A 27,175-nucleotide genomic window follows, 5' to 3' on the forward strand; every position below is an offset into this window, starting at 1 on the left:
GTCTGCGGAGATGTCATGTTCATGCTGAACCCTGCTGCAGGGAGAGAGGCCAGCTCTTGAGGAGTGGGCATCAGTGCGGGGAGAGAAGTGAGGAGTGCAAGCAGCAGCAAGAGGCCCTCCGGCGGCCCCCCACTCTACAGAAGATGTCATGTTTACAGACCCTGGCAGGGAGAAAGGCCAGTGCTGAGGAGAAGCCCCCTTGTGTTGGGAGAGACGTACTCTGGATGTTGCATTGGTGGGGGCGGGGGGAAAGGCCAGCACTCCTTTTCTTCTTTCTCCCCTCTCCCTTTCCACCAAACCCACAGATACACAAACCCCTTAACCGCGGTTAACGAGGCTCATCCTCTATTTTTAAACCGTGGATATGCAAAACCATGAGTAATGGAACCACGGATACGGAGGTCCTCCTGTATTTTGACCACCCCGCTCCAGGAACCTAACCTCATGAGTCCCATTGACTCAATGCCTCGTTGTGTGAGGTGAGGTTCCATTATCCGCAGTTGTGCATGGAACCCTCACTGGGGTTCTCCTGTAATGTGTAACATGACCCAGACTCAGATCTGAAGCTTTGTTGCCTGTTTGGGAAATGGGCTGCTGGACAGGAAGATCATTTCAGAGTATGTTTCAGCTGGGAATAGAGAAGAATTTAGAAAGTGGGGGAGTACTGGTAATCTTCTAACTGTTACAATCCGAGTGGAGCCCTGCACTCTCCAGGTTTTTTAAGTATGCTCCTAACTTGGGTCCATTTCCATCACTTTACAAACTTACCAAGTTGTAAGGGGCAGAGAGGAAAGAAAATGGCAGGTGAGGCTAAAGCCAAAGGCTGCTTCTAAGCTGTTCCTGCAGCTTAGTTCATGCAGATAAATTCTGGTAAGTGTTGCTTTTTTATTCTTCTCTTGGCTCAGTTCAGATATTACACTGAACCATGGTTTAACCCTGGTTCCCTACAAAATGCCCTAGCCTTGGGCACATGTGCAGGGAAGAAGATTCTACTTCTGATCCTGGCTTAAAACAAGCCAGGACTTGCCATGCTGTGTGAACTCAATGAATCCTGACGTGTTCCAAATGTAGTTTGCAAACAAACCAGGATCTGAAGCTTGTTTAGAATGAGCTACGATTCACAACCTTTGGACATTGTAGCAAATCTTGGCTTGTTCTAAGTTGGGTGATGGGGAAGAGAGTGAGTGTATGCCCAGGACTAGTGGGCATCACACAGAATCATAATTGAACCATGGTTCCATCTGATCTGGGCCATTGGCTGAAACATGCTGCACTTGCACTGAATTGCTGGCTATAAAGGGTGAGAGCGTAAATTATATCAACGTTGTCCTGTAACATCAGTTATGGGTCTTTCTCCCAGGGGAGATCTGTTCTGTTGGCCCTTTAGGATGACAGATTTTTACAAAATAAAAAATTGTTTTATTTTGCCAGACCTCCGAGTTATAGGCTGCTGTGACCTTGTTCTAGTACTGGCTCCGGCTCCTGCTTACGATGTTTTTAGCGGTGGTGGTATTCCTCCCCGCTGCCTTCAATTTTAGTGTTATATTTTTAATTTATTCATTCATTCATTCATTCATTCATCACATTTATATACCACCCAAACTTTCATCTCTTTTTTATTGTATTGTATTTTGTATTGTAAAAATATTTAAACACTTTTATTGTATTGTATTTTGCAAGCTACACTCTGTTCTGGGGACGTCATCAAAGATAGAGATAAACATCTCTCCTCTTGTCTAGTGCTCTTAGAGCTGGTTCTAAAGTGTATGAAGAGTGTTGTATAACCTCAGAATGAATATGCAGAATAAAGTGTTTTGAAACGAATGGGCAGAACTCAGACTTGTGAGGTCTGTCTTGTTTTTACGATAATCCAAGGTCTCCTAACTGGAGGCAGATGTAAAATAATGGCTCAGGAAGCAGAACCAATTACTAATGCACCCAGAAGCCTATGTTGAATGGTCTACCTATACAAGCATAAATCTATGTATTGAGTTACTGCAGATCAGGATTCTAATTAAAAACTCTGAAATTGGCCAGCAGAACTGCATAAAGATCTGATGAAAGGCAGCCAATTAATTCTCATATATTGGAAACTCTGCACCTGAGAGATAAGCAATTAGCACAAGGCCAGCCATGGCAGAGAATCCTTTTATTTGCTATTGTTAAAGAATAGAGAATTGGAACCCTTTCCAGTCTGCTGCAAATCACTCAAAGATCTACCAATTGATCGCAATTGGCCTACAACTCCCATAATCCCTGACTATTGGCCATTGTGGCTGGGGATTAAGGGAGTTGTAGTCCAAAAACAGTTGGAGGGCCAAAGTTGAGCAGCCCTGATCTAGAGATAGAGTTGGCGGGGGTCTTGTAGGCTATTTAGTCCAACCTCTTGTTATTGTAGCAAATGAGGAGACCCCAACAGATGGCTGTCCAGCCTCTGCCTGAAGACTTCCAGTGCAGGAGAGCCCACCACCATCTGAGGTAACTGGTTCCATTGTTGAGCTAATGAAACCATTAACAGGTTTCACCAGCATGGTGTAGTGGTTAGAGTGCTGGACTAGGACCGGGGAGACCCGAGTTCAAATCTCCATTCAGCCATGAAACTAGCTGGGTGACTCTGGGCCAGTCACTTCTCTCTCAGCCTAACCTACTTCACAGGGTTGTTGTGAAAGAGAAACTCAAGTATGTAGTACTTCGCTCTGGGCTCCTTGGAGGAAGAGCGGGATATAAATGTAATAATAAGAATAAGAAAAATAAGAAGTAGAAGAAGTAGTAGTAGTAGTCCTGGAAATAATAAAGCAGCAAATAACAGCAGTATCAAAGAGGATTAGCAGATACGAAGCCAGAATTACACAACACAGGCAGAATCTCCAATTCCAGTTGAATCAGAGACATTTTTACCAAAGCATAGAAGGAGAAACTGCAAGAAACATAGAAACACCAAATAAAGAAGAAACAGTGCAATTCTGGGGGAAATTATGGGACAATCCAATAGATTATAATAAGAGAGCAGGCTGGATGAAAGAGGTCAAAAAATGTAACCAACAAATGCAAGATCTAATAATAACACCAGAATTAATAAGTGAAAGAGCAAAGAAAATTAAAAATTGGACTGCTCCAGGCGACAATGAACTGCATGGCTTTTGGCTTAAACACCTAACAAGCCTTCATAAACAACTATCAAAACAGTTCAATCACATTTTGCAAGGAGGTGATATTGAACAATGGCTAACAACTGGGAAAACTCATCTCATAATCAAAGACCCAGCAAAAGGTGCAGTTCGAAGTAATTATAGACCGATAACCTGCCTGCCAACCATGTTCAAATTATTAACTGGAATAATAGCAGATGAAGTCATGCAACACTTATTAACTAATAAACAGCTTCCAGTTGTACAGAAAGGAAATTGCCCAAACACCAGAGGCACAAAAGACCAGCTGATTGACAAAATGATTTTAGAAAATTGCAAGAGAAGAAAAAACAATCTAAGTGTTGCATGGATTGACTACAAGAAAGCCTTCAATTCATTGCCTCACACATGGATACTAAAATGTTTAGAAACAACTGGTGTCAGCAAAAACATTCAGATATTTATTTAAAAAAGCAATGAGCATGTGGAGTACACAGTTAACAATCAATGGCGAGGCACTTGGACAGGTTAGCATTAGAAGAGGCATTCTCCAAGGGGACTCACTATCCCCTCTATTGTTTGTAATCACCATGACCCCACTTTCACAAATACTAAACAAAACAAGCCTCGGATACCAAACATCTAAAACCTCCAGTAAAATCAACCATCTGCTGTACATGGACAATCTGAAGTTGTATGGAAAGTCCCAGTCAGAAATCGAATCACTGCTAAACACTGTCCGTATATTCAGTAGCGATATAGCAATGGAGTTTGGACTAGGCAAGTGTGCTGCATTAATAATGAACAGAGGAAAAATAAGAAAAACAGAAGGAATAGAACTGCCCAATGGGAGCAACATCAAGAACCTGGAAGAGAAAGAACATCCTCTATAATAAAGAGCCAGGGTGTGCGCCCGTGTCATTTCTCGGCCCGTGTCTTTCTCGGCCATTCTGAGCATGCGCAGAGCGCATGAGTGCAGAGCGCATGCCCAGAACGTCCGTGAAAGATACGGCTGTCCAGACACGGGCGGCCATGTTGATCAGCGGCAGGGGGACCGGGAGGATAGAAGCAGCAGCGGGGGAACCGGGAGGGCTGAGGCGGCAGCGGGGAACCAAAACAAACAAACAAACAAACAAACAAACAAAACCGGCAGGGAGAAAAGAGAAGTGGCGGGACCGGGAGAGCAGAGACGGCGATGGCGGAAATTAAAAACTGAAGCGGCAGGGAGAATAGAGCGGGGACACCGGGTGTCCCGCTCCCGGCAGCGACGAGCGGGTGGCTGGCTGAGGTGCTCAGCTTCTCTAAAGCTGTCTTGGGGCTGTCCGGACCTTTCCCCCTCTCGCGCGATAGAGGTGGTGATGATCCCGAGCAGCCTCACTTTTCGGGCGCGGAGCGTGGGGAGTGGGGGACGCGCGTCCTGCCCTGTATCTTACGAGGCACTCTGGAAGCCCCGCCTCCCCCGGGGCCACCTCGCGCGCCTCTAGGTGCGCGCCTCCCCCCCCCGTGAATACGGCGACAGGCACGTGCCTCCCTAGGGAAGGCCTCGCCAGAGGAGCCGGGGTCGGAGTAGCGCCGCTGACCTTGCCCAGGAAGACGCACTGATGGCGGGCGGCCCGCCGCGTAACGTGTGGCGCTCGGCCCAGCATCCGTGGCGAGGAGACAGAGGCAGGCGGGCGCTTCCAGCAGACTGACATGCACGAGGAGAGGCCGGCCTGCGCGCCCCGGCCACGCCGAAGGGCCCTTCGTGGGGGTTACCAGATGGTGGCGGGCCCCGCGCGCCCTCCCAGCGGGGGCGGCAGAGAGGGAGGGGCGGGCCCCAGCAATACAAGGCCAGATGATAAATGTCAAGCAGCAGCAGCAGCAGCAGCGGGTTGATTTCCTCCGGTGGGCTTTCACTTGAGAGTCTGGAGGTGAGTCTCTACGTGACAGCCTGGCACGCTTGGGGGAGCTCCTCCCGCAGCTACTGGAAGGGGCTCCGCCTCTGCCCCGCACCCTCACCTCTCCCACTGTCCATCTGCCACCGGGAGCCGGTTAGGTGCGACAAAAAGCAAAAGAAAGAGAGGCAGGTACCGGGAAGGTACTAACTAAAATGGGCCAGGGACTGAAGAAGGAAGGCAAAGACAGAGAGAGAGAGAGACAGACAGACAGACAGACAGACATAAAAGAAGTAGTGAGGGAGGGAGACAGGACAATAGAAAGATGAAAAGAAAGAAAGAATGAAGGAGAGAAAAGAGAGAGAAGGGAAGGAAAAGGACAAAAGAAACAAGGAGAGAGGGAGGGAAATTAGGAAAGAGAGAAGTAAAGAAAGAAGGAAGATGAAAGAAGGAGTGAGGGAGAAGAACAAAAAAAGGACAGAAGGGAGGGAGGAGCCGCCAGCCCCAAAGAGCGCGCCCATTAAAGAAAGAAAAGAGGAAAAGAGAAAAAAACAGAAAGATGGAAGTGAGAAGAGGTGGAAGAAAGGAAAGAAAGGAGAGAGAGGAAGAAGGAGAGAGAGGAAATGAAGGAAAGGAAAGAGAGGATGAGGGAGAGAAGAAAAAAGAAAGAGAGGGAGAAGGAATAAAGGACACCAAAAAAAAAAAAGGTACTAGCGCCTGTTATTTTAACGGGCTAAAAAATACTAGTTACAAATACTTGAGCATTCTCTAGGCTGATAACATTGCACACACTGAAGTGAAAAGAAAAATTGGAAGTGAATACATCAGGAGAGTTAGAAAAATCCTCAAGTCCAAACTCAATGGCGGGAACACCATACAAGCCATAAACACCTGGGCTATACCTGTTATCAGATACACTGCAGGAATAATAGACTGGACCCAGGCAGAGCTAGAGACTCTGGATCGTAAGACCAGGAAAATCATGACCATCAATCATGCTCTGCACCCCCACAGTGATGTCGATAGGCTATACCTCCCTCGCAGCTCAGGTGGAAGAGGAATGCTGCAAGTCCATCAAACAGTAGAGGAGGAGGAAAGAGGCCTTGAAGAATATGTAAAGGACAGTGAAGAAGATGCACTTCAGATGGTCAATAACGAGAAACTATTCAACACCAATGAAACCAAGCAGGCCTACAAGAAAGAACAAGTCAAGAACTGAGCAGAAAAATGGAAAAAGAAGCCACTGCATGGTCAATATTTGCACAATATAAGTGGAAAATCAGACATCACCAAGACCTGGCAATGGCTTAAGAATGGCAACTTGAAGAAAGAAACAGAGGATTTAATACTGGCTGCGCAAGAACAGGCACTAAGAACAAATGCAATAAGAGTAAAAGTTGAAAAGTCAACAACAAACAGCAAGTGCCGCCTTTGTAAAGAAGCAGATGAAACAGTGGACCACCTACCGTATTTTTCGGACCATAAGATGCACTCCCCCCCAAAAAAAAGTGGGGGGGGAATGAGGGTGCGTCTTATGGTCCGAATGCTGTCCCCTGCCCCACCCACCTGATTAGGGGCCAAATCGGCCCAAGCTAACTGCCGCCGCGGCCGCCCCGCCGCCGCCCACCCGCCCACCCAGATTAGGGGCCGAATCGGCCCAAGCTACAGTAACTGCCACCGCCGCCCTCCCAGCTGCCCAGTCCTAACCTTCTAAGCCCGATCAGGGACCCATACCGGTAACTGGAGAAGGAGAGAGGAGCTCGCAGAGCTCCTCTCTCTCCAAAGCCTCAGCCCGACCTGGCGCTTTGGCCGCAAAGGACGCCTGGGAACTCCCGGTCGGCGGCGGGGGCAGCCGCGGTGGCAGTTACCGTAGCTTGGGCCGATTTGGCCCCTAATCCGGGCGGGAGGGGCAGTCGGCGGCGGGGGCGGCCGCGGCGGCAGTTAGCTTGGGCCGATTTGGCCCCTAATCAGGTGGGGGTGTGGCGGGGGACAGCATTCGGACCATAAGACTGGGTGCGTCTTATGGTCCAGTGCGTCTTATGGTCCGAAAAATACGGTAATCAGCTGTTGTAAAAAGATTGCACAGACTGACTACAAACGAAGGTATGACAAGGTAGCAGGGATGATACACTGGAACATCTGCAAAAAATACAAGCTACCTGTAGCCAAACATTGGTGGGACAATAACATTGAAAAAGTTGTAGAAAATGAAGATGTAACAATATTATGGGACTTCCGATGAGACAAACAGACAAACATCTGCCACACAACACACCAGATATAACTGTAGTTGAAAAGAAAGAAAAACAAGTGAAAATAATCGACATAGCAATACCAGGGGATAGCAGAATAGAAGAAAAAGAAATAGAAAAAATCACCAAATACAAAGATCTCCAAATTGAAATTGAAAGGCTGTGGCAGAAAAAGACCAAAATAATCCCAGTGGTCATTGGCGCCCTGGGTGCAGTTCCAAAAGACCTTGAAGAGTACCTCAACACCATAGGGGCCACAGAAATCACCATCAGCCAATTACAAAAAGTAACTTTACTGGGAACAGCCTATATTCTGCGACAATATCTATAACAGCAACAACATTGACAATAAAATTCAGCCATCCCAGGTCCTTGGGAAAGACTCGATGTCTGGATAAAACAAACCAGTCAATAACACCTGTCTGACTGTGTAAATAAATAATAATAATATTCAACTGTAATCAATCCTCCTGTAACTTGAGCCTATTAAATCTAGTCATGCCCTCTGGGGCAGCAGAAAACAAATACTTGTTTTCTTCTGTGAGACACCCTTTCCAGTACTTAGAATGGAAAGTCTAAGTACTACCCCCTCAATCTTCTTTTCTTCAGAGTAAATATATTCAGTTCCTTCAACCTTTCTTCATAGGGCTTGTTTATCAGACCACTGATCATCTTCCCTGCCATCCTCTGAATCCTTGTCTTCATCCTTCTTAAAGTATGCTGTCTAGAACTGGATATTCTCCAGTGCGGAATAGTGCAACTATTATTTCTTGTGACTTGGAAACTATAGTTTCATTCATGCATCTTAAAATCACATTAGTCTTTTTTGCAACTCTATCACCTGCTTAACTCAAATTCAGCTTGTGAGGAGCTGCACTTCCAAGAGCTGTTCACATTTGCTACTGCTAAGCCAGATATAAGCCAGAGTTTGGAAGCAGCTCTTGAGAAGATAAGGCTCAGACCAGAGAGGAGAGGTAGAGAGGTGGAGCAAATGAACAAATCAACAAGAAAACAAGAGGGGAAGGACAAGGTAACATTGTTTGTGCTAGTCTTTTCTAGGATTTGATTTCTGGCTGGCTAGGGGTTTGTTTTTGACATGGCAGTTTCAGTTGTGCCTAGGGAGAACAGAAAGGAACATAAACTCTGGCAAAATAAATGTAAGGAGACAATAAGGCAGTGTAAAGTGATGCATATTGAGACAAACCCCCCCCCCCAACTTCACATATACACTGATGGGGCCTCAACTGTCAATGATTGACCAGAAGAGAAATCTTGGGGTCATGGTGGACAGCTCATTGAAAGTGTTGACTAAGTGTGTGGCAGCTGTCAAAAAGGCAAATTCCATGCTATATTCATTCGGGAGGGGATTGGAAATAAAAATGCTAATATTATAATGCCCTTATACAAATCAATGGTGCTGCCACATTTGGAGTAGTGCGTACAGTTCTGGTCACCGTATCTTAAGAAGGACATTGTAGAACTGGAAAAGGTGCAGAAGAGGGCAACCAAGATGATCAGGGGGGCTGGAATACCTTCTTTATGAGAAAAGGCTACAGTATCTGGGGGTTTTTAGTTTGGAAAAAAGGTGTCTACAAGGAGATGATAGAGGTGTATAAAATTATGCATTGAGTAGAGAAAGTGGATGGAGAATTTTTTCTCCCTCTCTCACAACACTAGAATTGGGTCATCCCATGAAATTTAGGACCAACAAAAGGAAGTACTTTTTGACACAGCACATAATTCATCTGTGGAATTCTCTGCCATGGGATGTGGTGATGGTCACTAGCTTGGATGGCTTTATTCATGGAGGACAGGTCTATCAATGGCTACTACTCTGGTGGCTATAGGCCAGCCTCAGAGGTGAGATGCCTCTAAATACAGTTGCAGGAGAGCAACAGCAAGAGAAAGGGCATGCCCTCAACTCTTGCCTGTGGGCTTCTCAGAACTGTCTGGTGGGCTACTGTGTGAAACAGCATGTTGGACTGGATGGGCCTTGGACCTGATTCAGCAGGGCTGTTCTTATGATGCTATATTCTGCCATCCCATGTGGAATTATATTCACCATCCCAAGCATTTGTTTCTGCTGAATTTCATTTTACTATTTTCAGCCCAGTTTCCATTGTATAAAGGTAAATCTTAATCTTAAGTATCCCTCCCAGTTCTGTCTCATCTGCAAATCTGGTGAGAATTCCCTCCATACTGTCATCACCGAGTATGTCGAGTAAAAGAAAGACTTATCTGGAATAGTATAGTGTGGCTGTTGGGGTGTTCACAGGACAGCTGCCGTCCATCCAGCTAGTTTTCTGTCACCTCCAGCTCTTTTCACTGGTGTTTTATTTCACTCTTTTCTCTTTCCAAAGGGTAAACGTGTCATTGGAGAAGATGGCTCTGAAGGCTACAGTGACCTGTTCCATGAGAATGCCATGCTGCAGAAGGAGAACACCACTTTGCGTATGCGGGTGAAGGCCATGCAAGAGGCTATTGATGCTATCAACATCAGGGTCACCCACTTGATGAGCCAAGAAGCCAACCTGATTCTTGCCAAGGCAGGTGAGACTGAGAGGCAACTTCGTGGGAGTTCTAATCCATTTTCTTTATCCAGAGTCTAACACAGGGTTTCTTAACCTGTCCAGGTGGTCTGTGACAAATCTTTGCTGCACTGCATTTAATTTGCTTCCTGGGGAGCCAGAATAAAGCTCCTGAAAATAACTATCCTGAGAACCTATTCCCCCCCCATCATCTAATTTCTACTGGAGCCTTAAGAAAAAGTATTATATAAATGGAGTGGGAATCCATGGATACTACTTGAGGATCTGGGGGATCCATAGATGGAAAAAAGTGAAGTACCTTTGGTCTAGTACAGAAGTCTTAAATAGCAATAATGCTTCTGAATATACAGACCTCAATGATTGTTAACTGTTTAACTTTATGAAAGGGCATGGTCTTGCACTGCACAATTGGTGCTTAGAATGCTGCAAATATTATATATTAAGAAAATCTCAATATTTCAAAAGAGTTCACTTCCTTTCTGCTTCTAACCAATCACTTGCCTTGAAGACACCATATCCTGTGCCTTTATAAGCAATTCTCTTTGCTGTGGTGCACATTTGTTGGTTTTTCCAGGATTTTTTTTTGTCTGTGACACTACTAGCTGCTCTTAGCAAATTCAGTCCAGTATTTGGTGTGCTCTGAGGTATCTTGAGTCATCCTTGGACCCTTGTTGATCATGGTCTAGCCTTTTTCTCTGTTTAATGCTCAGACTTTATATATTTATACATTTTGTCTTGCTTCATTATGCTGTTCCTCCAGGTGATGGCAATGAGGCTATTGGTGCCCTGATCCAGAACTATATCCGGGAAATTGAGGAGCTTAGGTAAGTACAAGTGTGCTCTCTCTCTTTTTTATTTGGTCCTTTTTGCTGGTAGTCATACCTGCTTGAGAACAAATCTGTGGAGTTTGGGACCTTTGGGTTCTTATTACAGGTTTTACAGCTGACTATTCAAGTGGTTCTCTGCCACTCCCTTTCTGCCTGTGGCTTCCTGCATTTTGTGCACTGCAGTATTTAAATTGTGAGTGTTATTCTAGGTTAAAAAACCCCTATGATTTAAGCAAAGAGTTAAGATGCTTACAAATTCACTCAAGCAGTGAAAAAGTAAACTAAAGCATCTGCCTTAACTTACATCCTATGGAAGCAGTAAGCAGTCTACAATCTCTCATACAATGTGATTGCTAACATAGTATCACAAACATGTAAGAGCAACAGCTGCCACAAATACACACAACAGAAGCAGCAACCACCATAAACTCTCCCTAGACATGTTGCGTTTTGAATACCAGTAAATTCACATTAGAAGACATAACCTTACTTGCTCTGTGGCTTCTGTTCCGTTTGACTATCACAGATACCAAGTCTTTACATTGCATTAGGTGTTCAACCTAAGGCAGTTTGGGCATGTCTTCTCCCTTTTGGTATGTTCTATAAAACTAAGCAACAAAGGGAGAGCTCATGAATAGGCCTTTTTGTAACTGGAAAATAAGCTGCCTCTTATCATCAAAAGGTGGCCTAATTAAGAACATAACCTTCTGTGCTCTTTCCTGCTGTCTGTGGGAGCAGCATAGGAGGAACACTCCTGTAAGAAGCTTCTTAAAGTACTTTTGACCCTCTCAGGGATCTGATTGAGCACTTTCAGTGCTGATCAAGGACAGCTTTAGAAACCGAATCTTCTCCACGCTACTGGCCACAGTAGCACGGAGGTATAAACTGTGATTATTACATAAGCAGAGAAGCTGGTTTCCTGGTACAATGATCTGGCTGGCTGGCACCGTTTGTTAGCACTAGTAAGCAGAATTGGAGTAATGCCATTAGCTCCTGACGTGATCACCAACCTCAAAGAAAAATTTCTCTGCCTGTGCTGTAACACTGGTGTAGGCAACCTGTGGCTCTCCAGATGTTGATGAACTACAACTCCCATCATTCCCAGCTGTAATAAATTGTGGCTGAGGGTGATGGGAATTGTAGTTCAGCAACATCTGGAGAGCTGCATGTTGCCTACCCCTGCAGTAAGAGTTTGTTATATAATGATGCTATCAGGTGACTGCAGTCTTTGTCCTCTTTGTAGGACAAAACTCCTGGAGAGTGAAGCGATGAATGAGTCACTGCGTCGCAGTCTATCACGGGTTTCCTCAAGGTTGCCCTATTCCCTGGGCCTATCTCCAGGGCCTGGGTTGGCAACTCCAAATAGCCCTGCAACTTCTGTGGAAGCAGAGGCTACCGATGTCCTCCAATGGGCTAAGCAGGACTTAGAACGGTTGAAGAAGGAGACTAAGCTGAGGAGGAAAAGGTAAAAACAAGCTCTCAAATTTAGCATCCGCTCACACTCCTCCAAGTAAGTTGCTAGGATGTGGTGGCTCAGAACTTCGGAGCTGTGTAGAAAAACATCAACTCTCACTCTGTGCTCAACTCACAGGAGTGTTGCAGCACTTATGACCTCAAGTAATATTTTTTACCCATGCTGTGCTTTCATTTTCCCTCAAGTAATGCAGGGATGTTGAGTGGGTCTGTCTCACTAAAGATGTATGAGAATGACTCTTAGTAAAGGGCTTGGAGAGGGAAGATACTTAAGAGGCAAAAAGAGGGAAGTTCTTCAGTTTGAAGTGGCACGACTTTTCCCACTAACAATGTAAATACCTTTTCCACTGTTTGGAGTGGTACTCTTACTGTAACATTGGGCAGCATCCAGACTGAAGCTGCCTTCACGTTAAAACCTTTTAAGCACATATTTGTGTTGAACCCCACCTTCCCTGCCCCCCAAATATGTCCCTGAGGGTCCCCCAGCCTCCAGGGACATATTTTCAGGGGCATTGGGGGTAATGGAGGGAAGGGGATTTGGCCAAAATCACTGCATGCACAAAACATTCTAATGTGAGGGCAGGGTTCGTCTGGATGCTACCCATTGTTTCTGTTAGTCACTTTGGTGGCTCTAAGAAGTGGAATAAAAATGAAGAAGTATTCACTTAAAATTACCCTCCTTTCTGCAGCCCAGAGAAGGAAGGGTTTAAAAAGAGGCTGAGACTGCAGCAAGACGAGGCAGATGAAACAGATGAGAATGAGGTAGAAGAGGTAAGACATCTTGCTATTCACATGCTTGTAACTTCTGTGCTCTTTTGGATGTCTTAACAGGTATGCCATACATTGGCAGACTCAGATCTGCATGACTTGTACATATAATTTCACAAATTGCTTTTTATAGCAGAACTTTGAGGATGTTGAAAGGAATCAATGCAGCACTGGGATCAAACATGCAACTGGAAGGACACTTGAAGCCCTGTTTGGATGTTGTTCAATCTGGGTACAGTGTACCCAAGTACAGAGCAAACAGGAATGTGCCATTTAGCTCTGCCTCTACACTGGCACACTCCTTAGCCACACACCTCAGCTCTCTCAAGGTACCATGTGTGTTTATAGAGGCAAATGCTGTACCAGGGAGAGTTTCTCCCCCTGAAAATTGCCCCTCCCCTGAAGCAGCTTCACATCAGGGCACCAGCGCTATTTTAGTCTGATTGTTGGCCAGATTGTATGTGTGTTGAACATAGTGAGCCGGGTCTCACAATCGGTGAGACCTGGTTTGGTGAGCTGAGCGGGCTAAGCCCACTCTCCCCGCTCACAATCAGGGAGGGAGCCCTGGGTGGCCGGATTGGCCACCCACACAATTGCTGGCTCCATGACTGAGCCAGCGGGGGCTGGGGGGAGCGTGGGCCGATCGTGCAGGGCATGCTGGCGAGACCCGCGGAGCCGGGAGTCGAGCCGCGGCTACTCACAATCGGCCCACGCTCCCCCCAGCCCCCGCTGGCTCAGTCATGGAGCCAGCAATTGTGTGGGTGGCCAATCCGGAGCACATTTGCAGTATAAAAACCGGGTTTGCGGTATAAAAATCAAATCAAATAAACAAATAAGTCAGTTTCGACTCCTGGCGCCCAGAGAGCCCTGTGGTTGTCTTTGGTAGAATACAGGAGGGGTTTACTATTGCCTTCTCCCGCACAGTATGAGAAGATGCTTTTCAGCATCTTCCTATATCGCTGCTGCCAAATATAGTACCAGAAGGGATTCGAACCAGCAACCTTCTGCTTGTTAGTCAAGCATTTCCCCGCTGCTCCATTAGGTGGCTCTCCAGTTAAAATACCCATCCATAAAACTGCTAAATAGCTAAAAGGCTTGGCTGAAGAGATGTGTAGTTCAGCTGGTTCCTAAAAGCAAACAGGGATGGAGCAGCTCAGATCTTAGCAGGAAATGTGTTCCACAGCTCTGGGGTAACTACAGAGAAGGCTCGCCTTTGAGTTGTCGTCAGATGGGCCGGCGGCACCCTCAGATGAACCTCCCCTGAAGATTTTAATAGGTGGCGGGGTTCATAACTAAGAAGGCATTCTCTTAAATACCCTGGGCCCAAGCCATTGAGGTCTTTATAGGTAATAACCAGCACTTTGTATTTTGCCCGGAAACCTATTGGACGCCAGTGTAGTTCTTTTAAAACTGAAGTAATATGGTCTCTTTGGGATTCCAGCATTCTTCCTGGAGACCAATCTGACAGCAGCATTCTTCACCAATTGCAGTTTCTGGACTACATACAAAGGTAGCCCTACGTAGAGTGCATTGCAGTAGTCAAGCCTGGAGGTCATCTGCATGTGCAGCACTGTCTTAAGGTCACTCACTTCCAGGAAAGGGCATAGTTGGTGAACCAGCCAAATCTGATAGAAAGCACTCCTGGCCACCACCTCCACTTGAGGTATCGGAGAGAGGGTTATTTTATTTGCATTTTGGGTTGGGTCCAGAAATACTCCCAAATTGCGGACCTGTTCCTTCTGGGGGAATTTTACCTCATCCAGAGCCAGCAGATCTATCCCATTTCCCAAATTGCGGCTTCCTACAATGAGCACCTTCGTCTTGTTTGGATTCAGTCTCAGTTTGTTATGCCTCATCCAGCCCATTACTGCCTTGAGGCAGGCATTTAGGGAAGTTATACCATTGCCTGATGAAACTGACATTGAGAAATAGATTTTGGTGTCACCCGTGTACTGATAACACTCTGCACCAAATCCTGGCAGTTTCATGTAGATGTTAAAAAGCATTGTAGACAAGATGGAGCCCTGAGGGACACCATACAAAAGCTCTCACTTCATAGAGCAACAGTTTCCAAGTAACACCTTCTGAAATCTGCCCAAGAGGTATGAGCGGAATTACTGCAAAGGAGTGCCCCCTATGCCTGGCCCCCGCCCAGGCGATCCAGAAGGATACCATGGTTGGTGGCACTGAAAGCTGCTGAGAGATCTAAAAGGACCAACAGAGTCTCACTCCCTCTGTCAATTCCCCTTTGGAAATCATCCATCAGGCTGACCATGGCAGTCTCCACCCCATAACCTGCCCAAAAGCCAGTTTGAAATGGGTCTAGATAATCTGTTTCATCCAAGACTGCCTGCAGTTGGGAGGCCACCACCTTCTCAATTATCTTGGCTGACCATGGGAGATTGGAGACAGGTCTGTAATTGCCTAACTCTGAGGGATCAAGTGTAGATAAGAAGTCTAATAACTGCATCCTTTAAACAAGGAGGCATCCTGCTTTCCATCAGAGAAGCATTTATGATCTCGACCAGGCCCTCTACAACAATCTCCCTGCTTGATAGTATAAGCCATTTTGGAAAAGGTACAGGTGGTAGGATGCACAGTTCCAAGCAGCTTTTTCAAGTCCCCAAGGATCACAAACTGAAACTGATCCAACTTAAACCCACAAGCAAAGTTACTGGATACCCCTGCTAAAGACTCTGCAATAACAATGGAATCCAGGTCAGCTTGAATAATATATATACAAGATATTATGTCCACAAAAAGCTTATTAAAAGCTTCACAGTGGCTCAATGATAGTTTCAAAGCCGGAGCGTAAAGGGCCTGTATAAGTCCTCTCACCACCCTCAATAATTCTGCTGGATGCGAACCTGTGGATACAATACGTGCAGCAAAGAAGCATTGCCAGAGCATAGGTCTTCAATTGTGCTCTGTGCTGTAATCTGTTGGATTCACATCAAGTCCTTCTCCATTTGCACTCTAGTCGTCTTCTTAGCTGCTTCAGCTCTCATAGTTCTTCCATATACCATGGAGCTTTTAAAAGTGGGTCGGAGGAGACACTTAGGAGCAATTGAGTCTATCACCCCAGTGAGCTCATTATTCCAATTTTCCTCCAGGGTGTCAACAGGATCACCGGCAGAGCCAACACTAAAACCCTTCAAGGTTTCCTGGAATCCTATAGGATCCAGTAGCCTCCTCGGGTGGACCATCCTAATAGGCCCATCACCCCTGCAGAGGTGGCTAGTGGCTGCAAATTGAACCTTCACCAGGTGGTGGTCCATCCATGACAATGGGGAAAGCATAGGAGTTCCCACCCACAGAACACTTCCCTGATCAGATAAAAAAACCAAATCAAACGTGTGACCAGCAACATGTGTCAGACCTGAGACCACATGGGAAAGGCCCATAGTTGTCTAACCGTAATGCTATAAACTCCCAAGCTGCTCCTGCCAATTCAGTCCCAAAGTGAACATTGAAGTCACCCACCACCATCAATGTGGGCATCTCTAATACCAACTCTGCAACCAAATCTAACAGTTCAGTTAGTGATTCTGTTGGGCAGTGGGGTGATTGGTACACCAACAGAAGTCCAAATCTATCCCTGGTCCCAAGACTCAAATATACACACTCGATATAGGTGGGTGCTCTGACAGGGATCCTGGTAAGGGATATATTGTTTTTATAAACCACAGCCACTCCACTTCCCTGCCCACATTCTCTCACCTGCTCCACAACAGAGTAACCCATAGGGAGAAGCTGGGACCAAACTAGGCCTCTAGCCTCTCCCAACTAGGTCTCTGTAATGCATGCCAGATTGGCTCCCTCATCCATAATCAAATAATGGATAATTTCTGATTTATTTTGGACTGACCTGGCATTGAAAAGGAGCAAGGTGAGATTCTGCAGGTCATTGGCAGTGTTCCCCAAAGTCAAAGAGCTGACAGGGAAGATTACCCTTCCCCTGTAACAGCCTGCTGACCTGCCATTGCTCTTTCTTCTGTTCCCCACCACCACTGAAATAGCCACCTCCTGCTGAGGAGCCAACCCCCTCCTCCCACCTCTCCATCACCTAATAATCTAAGACACATCCTTCAGCCAAACTAACAGAGAAGCAGTCCCAAGACCAGCCACAAGTCCTTCAAAAGACTCTTACTGCCACCACCCAAGGGCTTGGCCCCCTTTGGCGGCCACCTAGAGGCAGGCTGCCCAGCTGTGCCATTGGCCACAGCTGCCTTAAGTAGGCCAAGAAGAGGAGGTAAGGCGGGCAGTCAGCCAACCAGCCCTTCTTGCAGAAGCTCAACAACTGGAACCACTTGAGGGTTATGGGCGGCGGCGGCGGCAGATTGCCAAAAGCAACAAGGCAAATGCCAGGAGCAAGAGAGCAGGAACACAGCAATAAAGTCCTTTCAGCAAAGGTCTTCTTGCAGATGATCAGCAGCAGCAAGATGGAAAAGTCTGCCCAGGAGCTTACTCTTTGCCGCCTCCTTGGCAGAAACTGTGCTAGAAAGTCAATGCTGTTTTCTGCAATTCATTCACAGCCATTGATTGATTAAGTGCCGTCAAGTTGGTGTCGACTCTTAGCGATCACATAGATAGATTCTCTCCAGGATGATCTATTTTCTACTTGGCCTTTAAGGTGGTACATTCATTGCTGTCATAATCGAGTCCATCCACCTTGCTGCTGGTCATCCTCTTCTTCTCTTTCCTTCAACTTTTCCCAGCATTATGGACTTCTCATGGGAGCTGGGTCTTCGCATAATATGTCCAAAGTATGATAGTTTAAGCCTGGTCATTTGTGCCTCAAGTGAAAAATCTGGATTGATTTGTTCGATGTTTTCCTGGCTGTTCGTGGTATCCTCAAATGTCTTCTCCAGCACCAAAGTTCAAAAGCATCAATACTTTTTCTGTCTTGCCTCTTCGAAGTCCAGCTCTCACACCCATAGAGTGTCACAGGAAAAACCATGGTCCGAACAATTCTAATCTTTGTAGGTATAGACATGTCATGGCATCTAAATATCCTTTCCAAGGCCTTCATTGCAACCCTATCAAGTGCTAGTCCATGGCGTATTTCTTGAATGCTGGATCCTTTACTGTTGATGGTCGATCCTAAAAGGCAGAAGCTATCCGCCACTTCAATGTCCATTATAAATTCTGAGGCTGGTTGCTGAACCCGTTGTCATTAGTTTAGTCTTCTTTACATTTAGTCATAGTCCCATTTTTTCACTATGCTCCTTGACTTTCATTACTAGAGTTTGCAGATCATCCTCATTCTCAGCTATCAGAGTGATTCTCAGCCATGCAGACATCTAAATCTCCTGTTATAGACTTGCCAAGTACCTAACCTGGGGCATAAACACTGCTCACTACTAATATGTGAACGCAAATGAGTATATATTTGGAATAGTCTCTTGGTCTTATTATTGAGATTAAGCAATTAGCACCCAGAATGCAGCACTGGGTTGACAAATGCTTTGCATTACTTGGTTTTAGTCTGTTCTTTTTCCCCTGCGGTGAGGAATTGTTTAACTATGTGTAGATTGGGCTGTTTTCCAGGGAGGGTCCATAAAAAGATGTGTGTAGGAATAATAAAGTTTAAAAGAGGAACAATGGGTTAGGCACAAAGTAACATGCATACCGTTCAGAAAAATGGCATAGTTACCTAGGCTTTTAGTGTGTGAGCTGATTCAGCTGTGTATATGTTATATGCAAGTTTTATTGTTTTAACTTAACTGATTTTATGAAGGTTGATTTTAGAGTTGTTGAGCTAACTAGAAAATTCTTGGAATTTCAAGGTGGGATAACTTAAAAAAAAATATAGAATCCCTCTCTAACCCCGTGCACTAGGACTTTCTCTTTAACTTAAGAGATAAACAGCACTAAAGCCTCCCAAAGTGCTGCTCCACTCTTTTGTGAACCTTGTCTAATGTTTTGTTTGGAAGGCAGAATGTTCTCCCTCTAAAAGTCCTAATTTTCTGTATTCTAGTATTTCTAGTATACTATTCTGTTTCTGTTTCTATACTGTACTGCTTCTAGTATTGCTGCCTAGATACAGAGTGTATGTAAAGGACAGCAAAGATAGTATAGTACATAAGAACAGCCCTGCTGGATCAGGCCCAAGTCCAGGCCTGCTCAACTTCAGCCCTCCTGCAGATGTTGGCCTACAACTCCCATAATCTCTGGCTATTGGCCACTGTGGCTGGGAATTATGGGAATTGTAGTCCAAAAACAGATGGGGGGCCTAAGTTGAGCAGGCATGCCCAAGGCCCATCTAGTCCAACATCCTGCTTCACACTGTGGCCTAGTATGGAATTTGCCTTTTTCACAGCTCTTGTGCACTGAGTCAATGCATCACTTTATACTTTTTAACATTGAACCGAAAGTATTATGGGATATTGCACATTCCACTGAAATTGTCACTTGTAGGAATATTTTCATTTTTTAAAATTAATTTAAATATATTTTAGATTGTTTTTAAAATCATTTAACTTCTTGAAATCTTGGGAAAGGGTCCTATTCTTGGGGGGGGGGGATCCCAGAGAGCCGCTGCCATCAGCATTGCTAGGTAGACCAGTAGTCTGGCTTAGGATAAGGCAGCCTCCTATCTTAGATGTCCGATTCTTCCATTTCCCTTGAGTTCCTAAGCAGTGCAAAATTCTTGTCCCTTAAGCTTCCGAGGAAAGGAAAGGTTGTGCCCTCAAGTCAGTGTCGACTCCTGGTGACCACAGAGCCCTGTGGTTGTCTTTGGTAGGATACAGGAGGGGTTTACCATTGCTGTCTCCTGTGCAGTGTGAGATGATGCCTTTCAGCACCTTCCTATATTGCTGCTGCCCAATATAGGTTTCCCATAGTCTGGGGAACATACAAGCTCCCTAAGCAGTGCAAAATTCACCAGGCAAAGTAATAAGGGTCTGCTGTAAGCCATAGAAATAAACAAATGAACCAAGGAAGATGAAGGGTGAACTGCCAAATATGAGCCTGAGGCACAGTTGGAGCTATAATATCATGAAGTGATCTACAGCATTAGTATGCCTTTTTCTGATTACTATGCACCCTCTACCCTGTTCTTCAGGAGGAAAGGGATGAGAGTGGCTGTGAGGAAGAAGGTGGCCAGGAGGAAGAAGAGGAAGAGGATTCAGGAAGTGAAGAAAGCCTCGTGGATTCTGACTCAGACCCTGAAGAAAAGGGTAAGCGCTTGCAGCAACATGTTAAAGGACTGTCTCTTTCAACAACAACAACAACATCATCATTTATATATGCTTTTCAACAAAAGTTTCCAAAGCGGTTTACATAGAGAAATAAATAAATACGATGGCTTCAAGGTACATGTGGGACAGTGCTTGGTAGTATAGATCCTCTGTAGGGATCTAGGTGAATGCACAGCACACAGACCAGGATATATAGAGATGAGAAAGACCTTTATTTAGCTGAGGTTCGGAATGCTGACTGCACAGCCCTCCTGGTGTTCATCTGTAGCTAGCATTGTGGCCATTCCCAAGTTCCTTTCAGCAAAAAGATCTTTCCTGCAGGTTAGGCCTCCTTTCTTCCCATCCAATCCCATAAGAAATCTTTCTCTTTCCTAGTCTGTAATAAGTCTATATCCCACTCCCCTCCAATTGTTGAACTTTTTGTCCCTCTTTATATAGCAGCAAATTTCCAGGCTGACCTGGCTGACTTGACTTGTGAGATTGAGATCAAACAGAAGCTAATAGATGAACTGGAGAACAGCCAACGGCGCCTGCAAACCCTGAAACATCAGTATGAGGAGAAGCTGATTCTGCTGCAGAACAAGATCCGTGACACCCAGCAAGAAAGGGACAGGGTCCTGCAGAATCTCAGTAAGGACATGTTGCTTGGGGATAATGGAATTTTGGCAGATCAAACATCATCTGTAGTGACCCTGTACTTAAGGAATAGAAGTTCCTCGCATTTGGATTTCCAATCAAGCCTGTGGTTTAGGCATATAGATATTAGTTTGAGGCCCCAGAACTTGAGATAAAATGTCTTGCACCCCAAAATTAGCTGGACTTCTCAGGGATGGTTTTAATACTACTTTTCTCTACTGATGGAAAGATGGAAGTTTTAATGTTGGAATGTCAGGTGCTAGTGACCCACAACCAGTGTTGAGAGCTTTGCTGATTGAAGGTGTCAGACATGGGTATGAAATCCAGTTCCCTTCAGGAATATGAATTCTAGAGCTGGTCTTGTGGTAGTAAGCATGACTTGTCCCCATTGCTAAGCAGAGTCCACCCTGATTGCATATGAAGGAGACTATGTGTGTTTTCTCTGTAAGATATTCCCCTTAGGGGATGGAGCTGCTCTAAGGTTCCAAGTTCCCTCCCTGGCATCTCCAAGATAGGGCTGAGAGAGATTCCTGCTTGCAACCTTGGAGAAGCCACTGCCAGTCTGTGTAAGCAATACTGAGCTAGATGGACCAATCGTCTGACTCAGTAAATGGCAGCTTCTATGTCCCTAGACAATGATTATGTTGGCGAGAAGGCTAGCCTAGAACTCATCACTCTGCTATGCTAGCTACTGCTTTTGACAGGCAACTGGAGTAACTTTTAATCATGAAATTCCCCAAACTGCATTTTGAAGTGATGCAGTCTCAAGAGGACTGTCCCACATGTTCCTCCTAAAGTAGATCTGCTACTGAGATCCCCATATCAACCACCCAGTCATGTACTTCCAGGGGATTATGAGATTTCTAGTGATGTAGAATAAGAAATTTAGTTACCAGAAACATAAAGTTGCCATGTGTAGATGATGTGTTAAAGTTACTGTGAATCGACCTTCATTTGTTTTTATATATAGCTACAATTCACCGTGAGTGTTCCAGAGATCCCTTCTACTTTATTTTCATCTAAAAATTTACAGTAGGAAAACATTAGGAACTGTCCTCCTGACCTCAGTGATGTTGGCGTTGAGTGGAATTGTGCAGAAAGTTCTACATCACTTTCAGTGTTTTCCCCTTGCCTTTAGGTACCATGGAATGCTACACAGAAGAAAAAGCTAACAAGATCAAAGCTGACTATGAGAAGCGACTAAGGGAGATGAATAGGGACCTGCAGAAGTTGCAGGCAGCCCAGAAGGAGCATGCTCGCCTCCTCAAGAACCAAACTCGATATGAGCGAGAGCTGAAGAAGCTAAATGCAGAAGTGGCAGAGATGAAGAAAGCCAAGGTATTTGGACTGAGACATGTTGCAAAACTGTGACGATTTCAGTTCAGATGGTCTGCTTGGGCTTTTCTCTAACTGAATCTAGAGACAGAGATGCTTCCAGTAATGGAGAGCATTTATTGAAAAATATAACATGATAAAATAGTTATTTTCTTCCTTCCTTTTCCAGAGAAATAGCCTTGTCATTTGTCCTGTGAGATCAGCACAACCATTTATTTATTTAATTAGCTGATAGCCTACGTATCCTTCCTAGGAATAAGCTCCACTGAACTCAGTGGGCCTATTTCTGAGTAAACCTGGACATGATTTGGGCAGTTAGATTATAAGCCTGCTGTATCTATTTCAAAGGTGAATGCAGGCTTAAATGGATCCAGAATTAAATTAAAATATTAATTCAAATAGGATCCCAACTTTACTGAAAAGATATGCTTCATTAATATTATAGAATGATAGAGGAACAAAAAGCTCTCTGTTCACTCAGTCCCTCCACCTTCAACCTCAACTCTCTCTCCTACACACACAACTACAAAAAATACATCACTGGCTTAGCTTAGTTCCTCCATCCACAGTGAAGCTCTGCTCCCAAGGCAAGTGAGAGGAGAGCTGGTTTTGTGGTAGCAAACATGACTTGTCCCCATTAGGGATGTGCATGGTCCGGAGCGGTCCGGACCGGCACTGAAGGGGGGTCTCCCTTTAAGGGCGGGGAGGGTTTACTTACCCCTCCCGCCGCTTTGCCCCCTCCAGCGCCCATATTCTTAGTAGAAGCCGCCCCTTCTGCCTCCTCCAGTGCCAATGCCGCCTGGGCGCGCGCGCGGCTTTGCTTTAACAAGTTCCTTTTGCTGGCGCTGAGGGATTAAACACCAAACAGAAGCCGGCAGAGCACCGCGCCGGCCGGCGGCTCCCCCATGCTCAGCCGCCCAGCAGCCACTGAGAACGCCCAGGGAGGACGCGCCGTCGCCGTCGCCGACGCGCCGCGGCCCCCAGGCAACCCTCACTTCCGGCCTCCATGCGACTTCCCCCAGCATACAGAGTGGCAGAATGCAGCCACTCTGTATGCTGAGGGAAGTCGCATGGAGGCCGGAAGTGAGGGTTGCCTGGGGGCCGCGGCGCGTCGGCGACGGCGACGGCGCGTCCTCCCTGGGCGTTCTCAGTGGCTGCTGGGCGGCTGAGCATGGGGGAGCCGCCGGCCGGCGCGGTGCTCTGCCGGCTTCTGTTTGGTGTTTAATCCCTCAGCGCCAGCAAAAGGAACTTGTTAAAGCAAAGCCGCGCGCGCGCCCAGGCGGCATTGGCACTGGAGGAGGCAGAAGGGGCGGCTTCTACTAAGAATACGGGCGCTGGAGGGGGCAAAGCGGCGGGAGGGGTAAGTAAACCCTCCCCGCCCTTAAGGGGAGACCCCCCACCCGAACCGAACCGGCCAGGGGACAGACCGGTCCGGACAGTTCGGAGGCCTTTGCAATGGCCTCCGAACCGGTCCGGACTCATCTCTAGTCCCCATAGCTAAGCAGGGTCTGCCCTGGTTGCATATGAATGGGAGACTTGATGTGTGAGCACTGCAAGATATTCCCCTCAGGGGATAAAGCCGCTCTGGGAAGAGCATCTAGGTTCCAAGTTCCCTCTCTGGCTTCTTCAAGATAGGGCTGAGAGAGATTCCTGCCTGCAACCTTGGAGAAGCCGCTGCCAGTCTGTGAAGATAATACTGAGCTAGATAGACCAATGGTCTGACTCAGTATATGGCAGTTTCCTATGTGTCCTATGTGAAGTGAAGCTCTGCAGCTGCCTGCCGGATCTTAGAGGATCCTCTTCTGCTCTTTTATCAATCAGTTCTAGCTACAATAGCAGTCTTTTTGCCTGATCATCTGTGGAGTACACACACACACACCCAGCAATCAGTCTTAGCAGGGACTCCAGACCCCTCTGCCCTTCCAAACCTGGCACCCCACCAGCTGTCCTACACTTAAGTTAATCTGAACCAATCTATTCTGTTTATATCCCCATTTAGCCAACATGTCCCTGTGTTTGGTAACTTATCAGAGAGCCCATTTCTCCAGCTATGTTTAATGTTGATTCTGCCTGTCCCCTTTTACCTGCAGGTGGCACTAATGAAACAAATGCGTGAGGAGCAGCAGAGGAGGAGACTGGCTGAGACCAAGAGGAACCGAGAGATTGCTCAGCTGAAGAAAGAGCAGCGTAGGCAAGAGGTGGGCATTCTCAACATTGGGGAACGTTTCCCAAGCAGAGCCATAGATTATTGGAGGAGGGGAATGGAAGAAAGGCCCAACAAGATCAGGGTAGTCATGCAAAGGTAAACCAATTTGATGCCTACCTAACTTGGTAGCATCTACATCTACAAATGGCTCCATTGAAATGTGATGCCATCCTGAAGAAGATATGTGGTAATTCAGAAAAGGGTACACGACAGGAGGTTAACCCCAATGGAATTAATACTGTGATTTTTTTTCTGAGGACACAGAAGTGCCTCCTTTTTGTCCTTGCCAATAGCAGTCAATTGCTAAACCTTCAAGCTGGCGCAGTATTGCTTGGACTTTGATCTTATTCATGTAGATGCATATCTCATCCTGTTTTTAAAACCCTAGATGATGTATGTAAATATTAGCAATTTCATCTATTTAAGGGTGGCGGGGGAGGGGGGGATAAGCAAAAGGACTGCTTGGGAAACATTCCATAAATTGGACATTCTAGCCTAGCTCGTAATTGGATGACTTTCCATCAAACAGTTCAGAAGATGAGGTGAACTACTTTAAAGTAAAGTTATGCCTTCGAGTCGGTGTCAACTCCTGGCGACCACAGAGCCCTGTGATTGTCTTTGGTAGACCACAGAAGGGGTTTACCATTGCCATCTCCCATGCAGTATGAGATGATGCCTTTCAGTATTTTCCTATATCGCTGCTGCCCGATATGGGTGTTTCCCTATAGTCTGGGAAACATACCAGCAGGGATTCGAACAGGGACGTAGCAAGGTTGGAGTGGGCCCAGAGACGAGATTTTAAAATGCCCCCCCCTTCAAAGTCCAGGGCCTCCGCACACCCCAGGTCCCCAAGGATTTAAGTCTGATATTTCAAAATAAGTATGCTGCCTGGAAATACATTTCACTGAATACACACACGCACACATCACAATATATAGTGATATACATTGAGTACTATACATCTGTGCTACTTTTAATGCCTAGAACACACTAGAAAGACAAATTATTAAAATGGCCCCCTCACTGCAGATTAGCAAATGAGACTTTCAACCATGCAGGGTGAGCCTATGTTTGTTTTCTCAGAATTCTGAACAAATTCAGTCAAGTTTGATTCCAGGAGGTTTTTCACATGGGGCTTTTAAAGCCCTTTAACACACATCTCCTCTGGAATAGAGGTGCTTCATTTACATGTTGGCCAGATTTACCCTAAAGTCCCTGCGAGTTATTGGGGAGCAGTTCACACACAAGAAAAATAAAATAAAAGCACCACACATGCTTCACAGTTCTCACTCAGACCTTCTGGGCTGCAAAACAATTTGAACATAAGTGTATTTATGAATGAATGAATAAAATAAATATAATACTGTTTGTTCCAATAGTTTTTGTAATTTTCTGCCATGAAACAAGCCACTTATAGGACTTTTTAGATAGTTTTTTTCTAAGCCAGCAAATTTTCCAAGCTGTTTTAAAATAAATATTCAGAGACTTGTCAGTCCCACCCCCCATATCAAAGCCCTATGGCAAGCAGATCCCTATATATCGGGGTGGGGGGGTGGGAAAGGCAGAGGCGTAACTATAGGGGGGGCAGGGGGGGCACGTGCCCCGGGCGCCATCTTTTCTGGTCACGTGGGGGGCGCCACCATGACCAATTTTTTTTAAAAAAATTTGTTAATACAAATGTTTCCTGCTCAGTGCAGCAGCGCTGCAGCAGTCAAGGAAGCGTGTCGGTGCCCCCTTCCCCATGAGCGGTCCCTTCCACGCCGCCTGCGCCCCCCCCATTGCTTTGCTGGCACCTGGCGGCCAGTCAGTGGCCTGGCTTGGCGGTGGCGGTGGGCGCTTGTGAGGAAAAACCTAAGTATAATGTAGTATGTTGGGGGGGTGCGGTGGGGGGGCGCCATTTCAGTGCTTGCCCCGGGTGCCATTTTCCCTAGTTACGCCTCTGGGGAAAGGTAACCACAAAAAGGAGTTCACACTCTACCTGGCAAATGCTGGGCTGGGTTGGGCAGGGCAGCAAGGGTTCTTCTGCTGCAGAGACCAGTGGTGGCCACTCTGGCTGCCTCCTCCTTCCTGGCTGGCTTGGGCCCTAATCGAGTTCAGGCTTCACAGAGGCCTACACGGAGGCCTCAGTGGAAGCCCCGCCCACCCGCCGATCAGCTGAGAAGCGGGAGAAAAGGAGCTCTTTGCAGCTGGCCTGCTGCCTCGATTGCCGGCCAGGAGAACAAGCTGGAGAGACGGCGAACAGGGCAAGTGGCTGAGGGGCCTTGGGGCTGGGCAGGGGGCAATGGGGAGTCACGTGAGGTGCCTCTGGGGGGCCCCTCCAGGCAGTGGGGCCCCCAGACAACTGTCTCCCCTTGCCCAATCGTTGTTACGCGTGTGGATTCGAACAACCTTTTCCTCCCTAGGCAAGTTACTTCCCCGCTGCGCCATAGTGAAGTGTTAAACCTGTCAGAAGCAGGAGGTAAACTGAACTTCAGGCCTTCTCTAGGGTTCTGTCAGGAGCTTGTGCTTCTGGGAACAGCAATTTCTGACAGCCATTCAGGATAATTGATAAAGAAAGATTAGACTTGCCAAGCCATGCCACAAGGGTTAACCTAAGTATCTGGACAATGAGATGAATATTAAGTGACTAGAGCTCCCTTGTCCTGCTGCTAAGCTCAGTGCTATTCTTATAATTTACAATCCCTACTAGCTCTGTAACTGTCTATTAATTTTTGGTCAGCGATCACACTGAGTGACAAGAGGAAGAATTGGAATAAGCCTGCTTCATAATCCTCACAGCACTAGATAGTGCCCTCTGCTGATGCCTATCACATCACCAAATGGTGCATTCTGAGCCAAGCTGGCTCTCTGTATCCTCCAGTGCAGGCCTTTGCGATAACGGGCAGCATATGCAGCTACTAGTGGGAAAAGAATAAGGGAGGATGT

The 27,175-nt window shown here is 46.2% G+C and overlaps 1 protein-coding gene and 1 long non-coding RNA gene across 8 annotated transcripts in view; one reads left to right on the forward strand and one right to left on the reverse strand.

The window, feature by feature from the left end:
• The window catches only part of LOC128322822 (uncharacterized), a 53,136-nt gene extending 26,700 nt beyond the window's left edge, over positions 1-26,436 (reverse strand). Inside the window, exon 1 of the long non-coding RNA XR_008306019.1 lies at positions 26,229-26,436. This is a non-coding gene — a long non-coding RNA (uncharacterized LOC128322822). The remainder of the gene's footprint in view (positions 1-26,228) is intronic.
• Positions 1-27,175, forward strand: part of KIF21B (kinesin family member 21B) — a 110,062-nt gene that overhangs the window by 47,853 nt on the left and 35,034 nt on the right. For all 7 annotated transcript variants that reach the window (XM_053244835.1, XM_053244837.1, XM_053244838.1 and 4 more), the window contains exons 9-16: positions 9,615-9,804; positions 10,564-10,627; positions 11,874-12,095; positions 12,793-12,874; positions 19,938-20,052; positions 20,512-20,703; positions 21,848-22,047; positions 24,135-24,242. In XM_053244835.1, the coding sequence (XP_053100810.1) occupies positions 9,615-9,804; positions 10,564-10,627; positions 11,874-12,095; positions 12,793-12,874; positions 19,938-20,052; positions 20,512-20,703; positions 21,848-22,047; positions 24,135-24,242 (1,173 nt within the window). The remainder of the gene's footprint in view (positions 1-9,614; positions 9,805-10,563; positions 10,628-11,873; positions 12,096-12,792; positions 12,875-19,937; positions 20,053-20,511; positions 20,704-21,847; positions 22,048-24,134; positions 24,243-27,175) is intronic.

This window comes from Hemicordylus capensis, chromosome 4 (genome assembly GCF_027244095.1).
Source record: "Hemicordylus capensis ecotype Gifberg chromosome 4, rHemCap1.1.pri, whole genome shotgun sequence".
Classification (NCBI taxonomy): Eukaryota; Metazoa; Chordata; class Lepidosauria; order Squamata; family Cordylidae; genus Hemicordylus; species Hemicordylus capensis.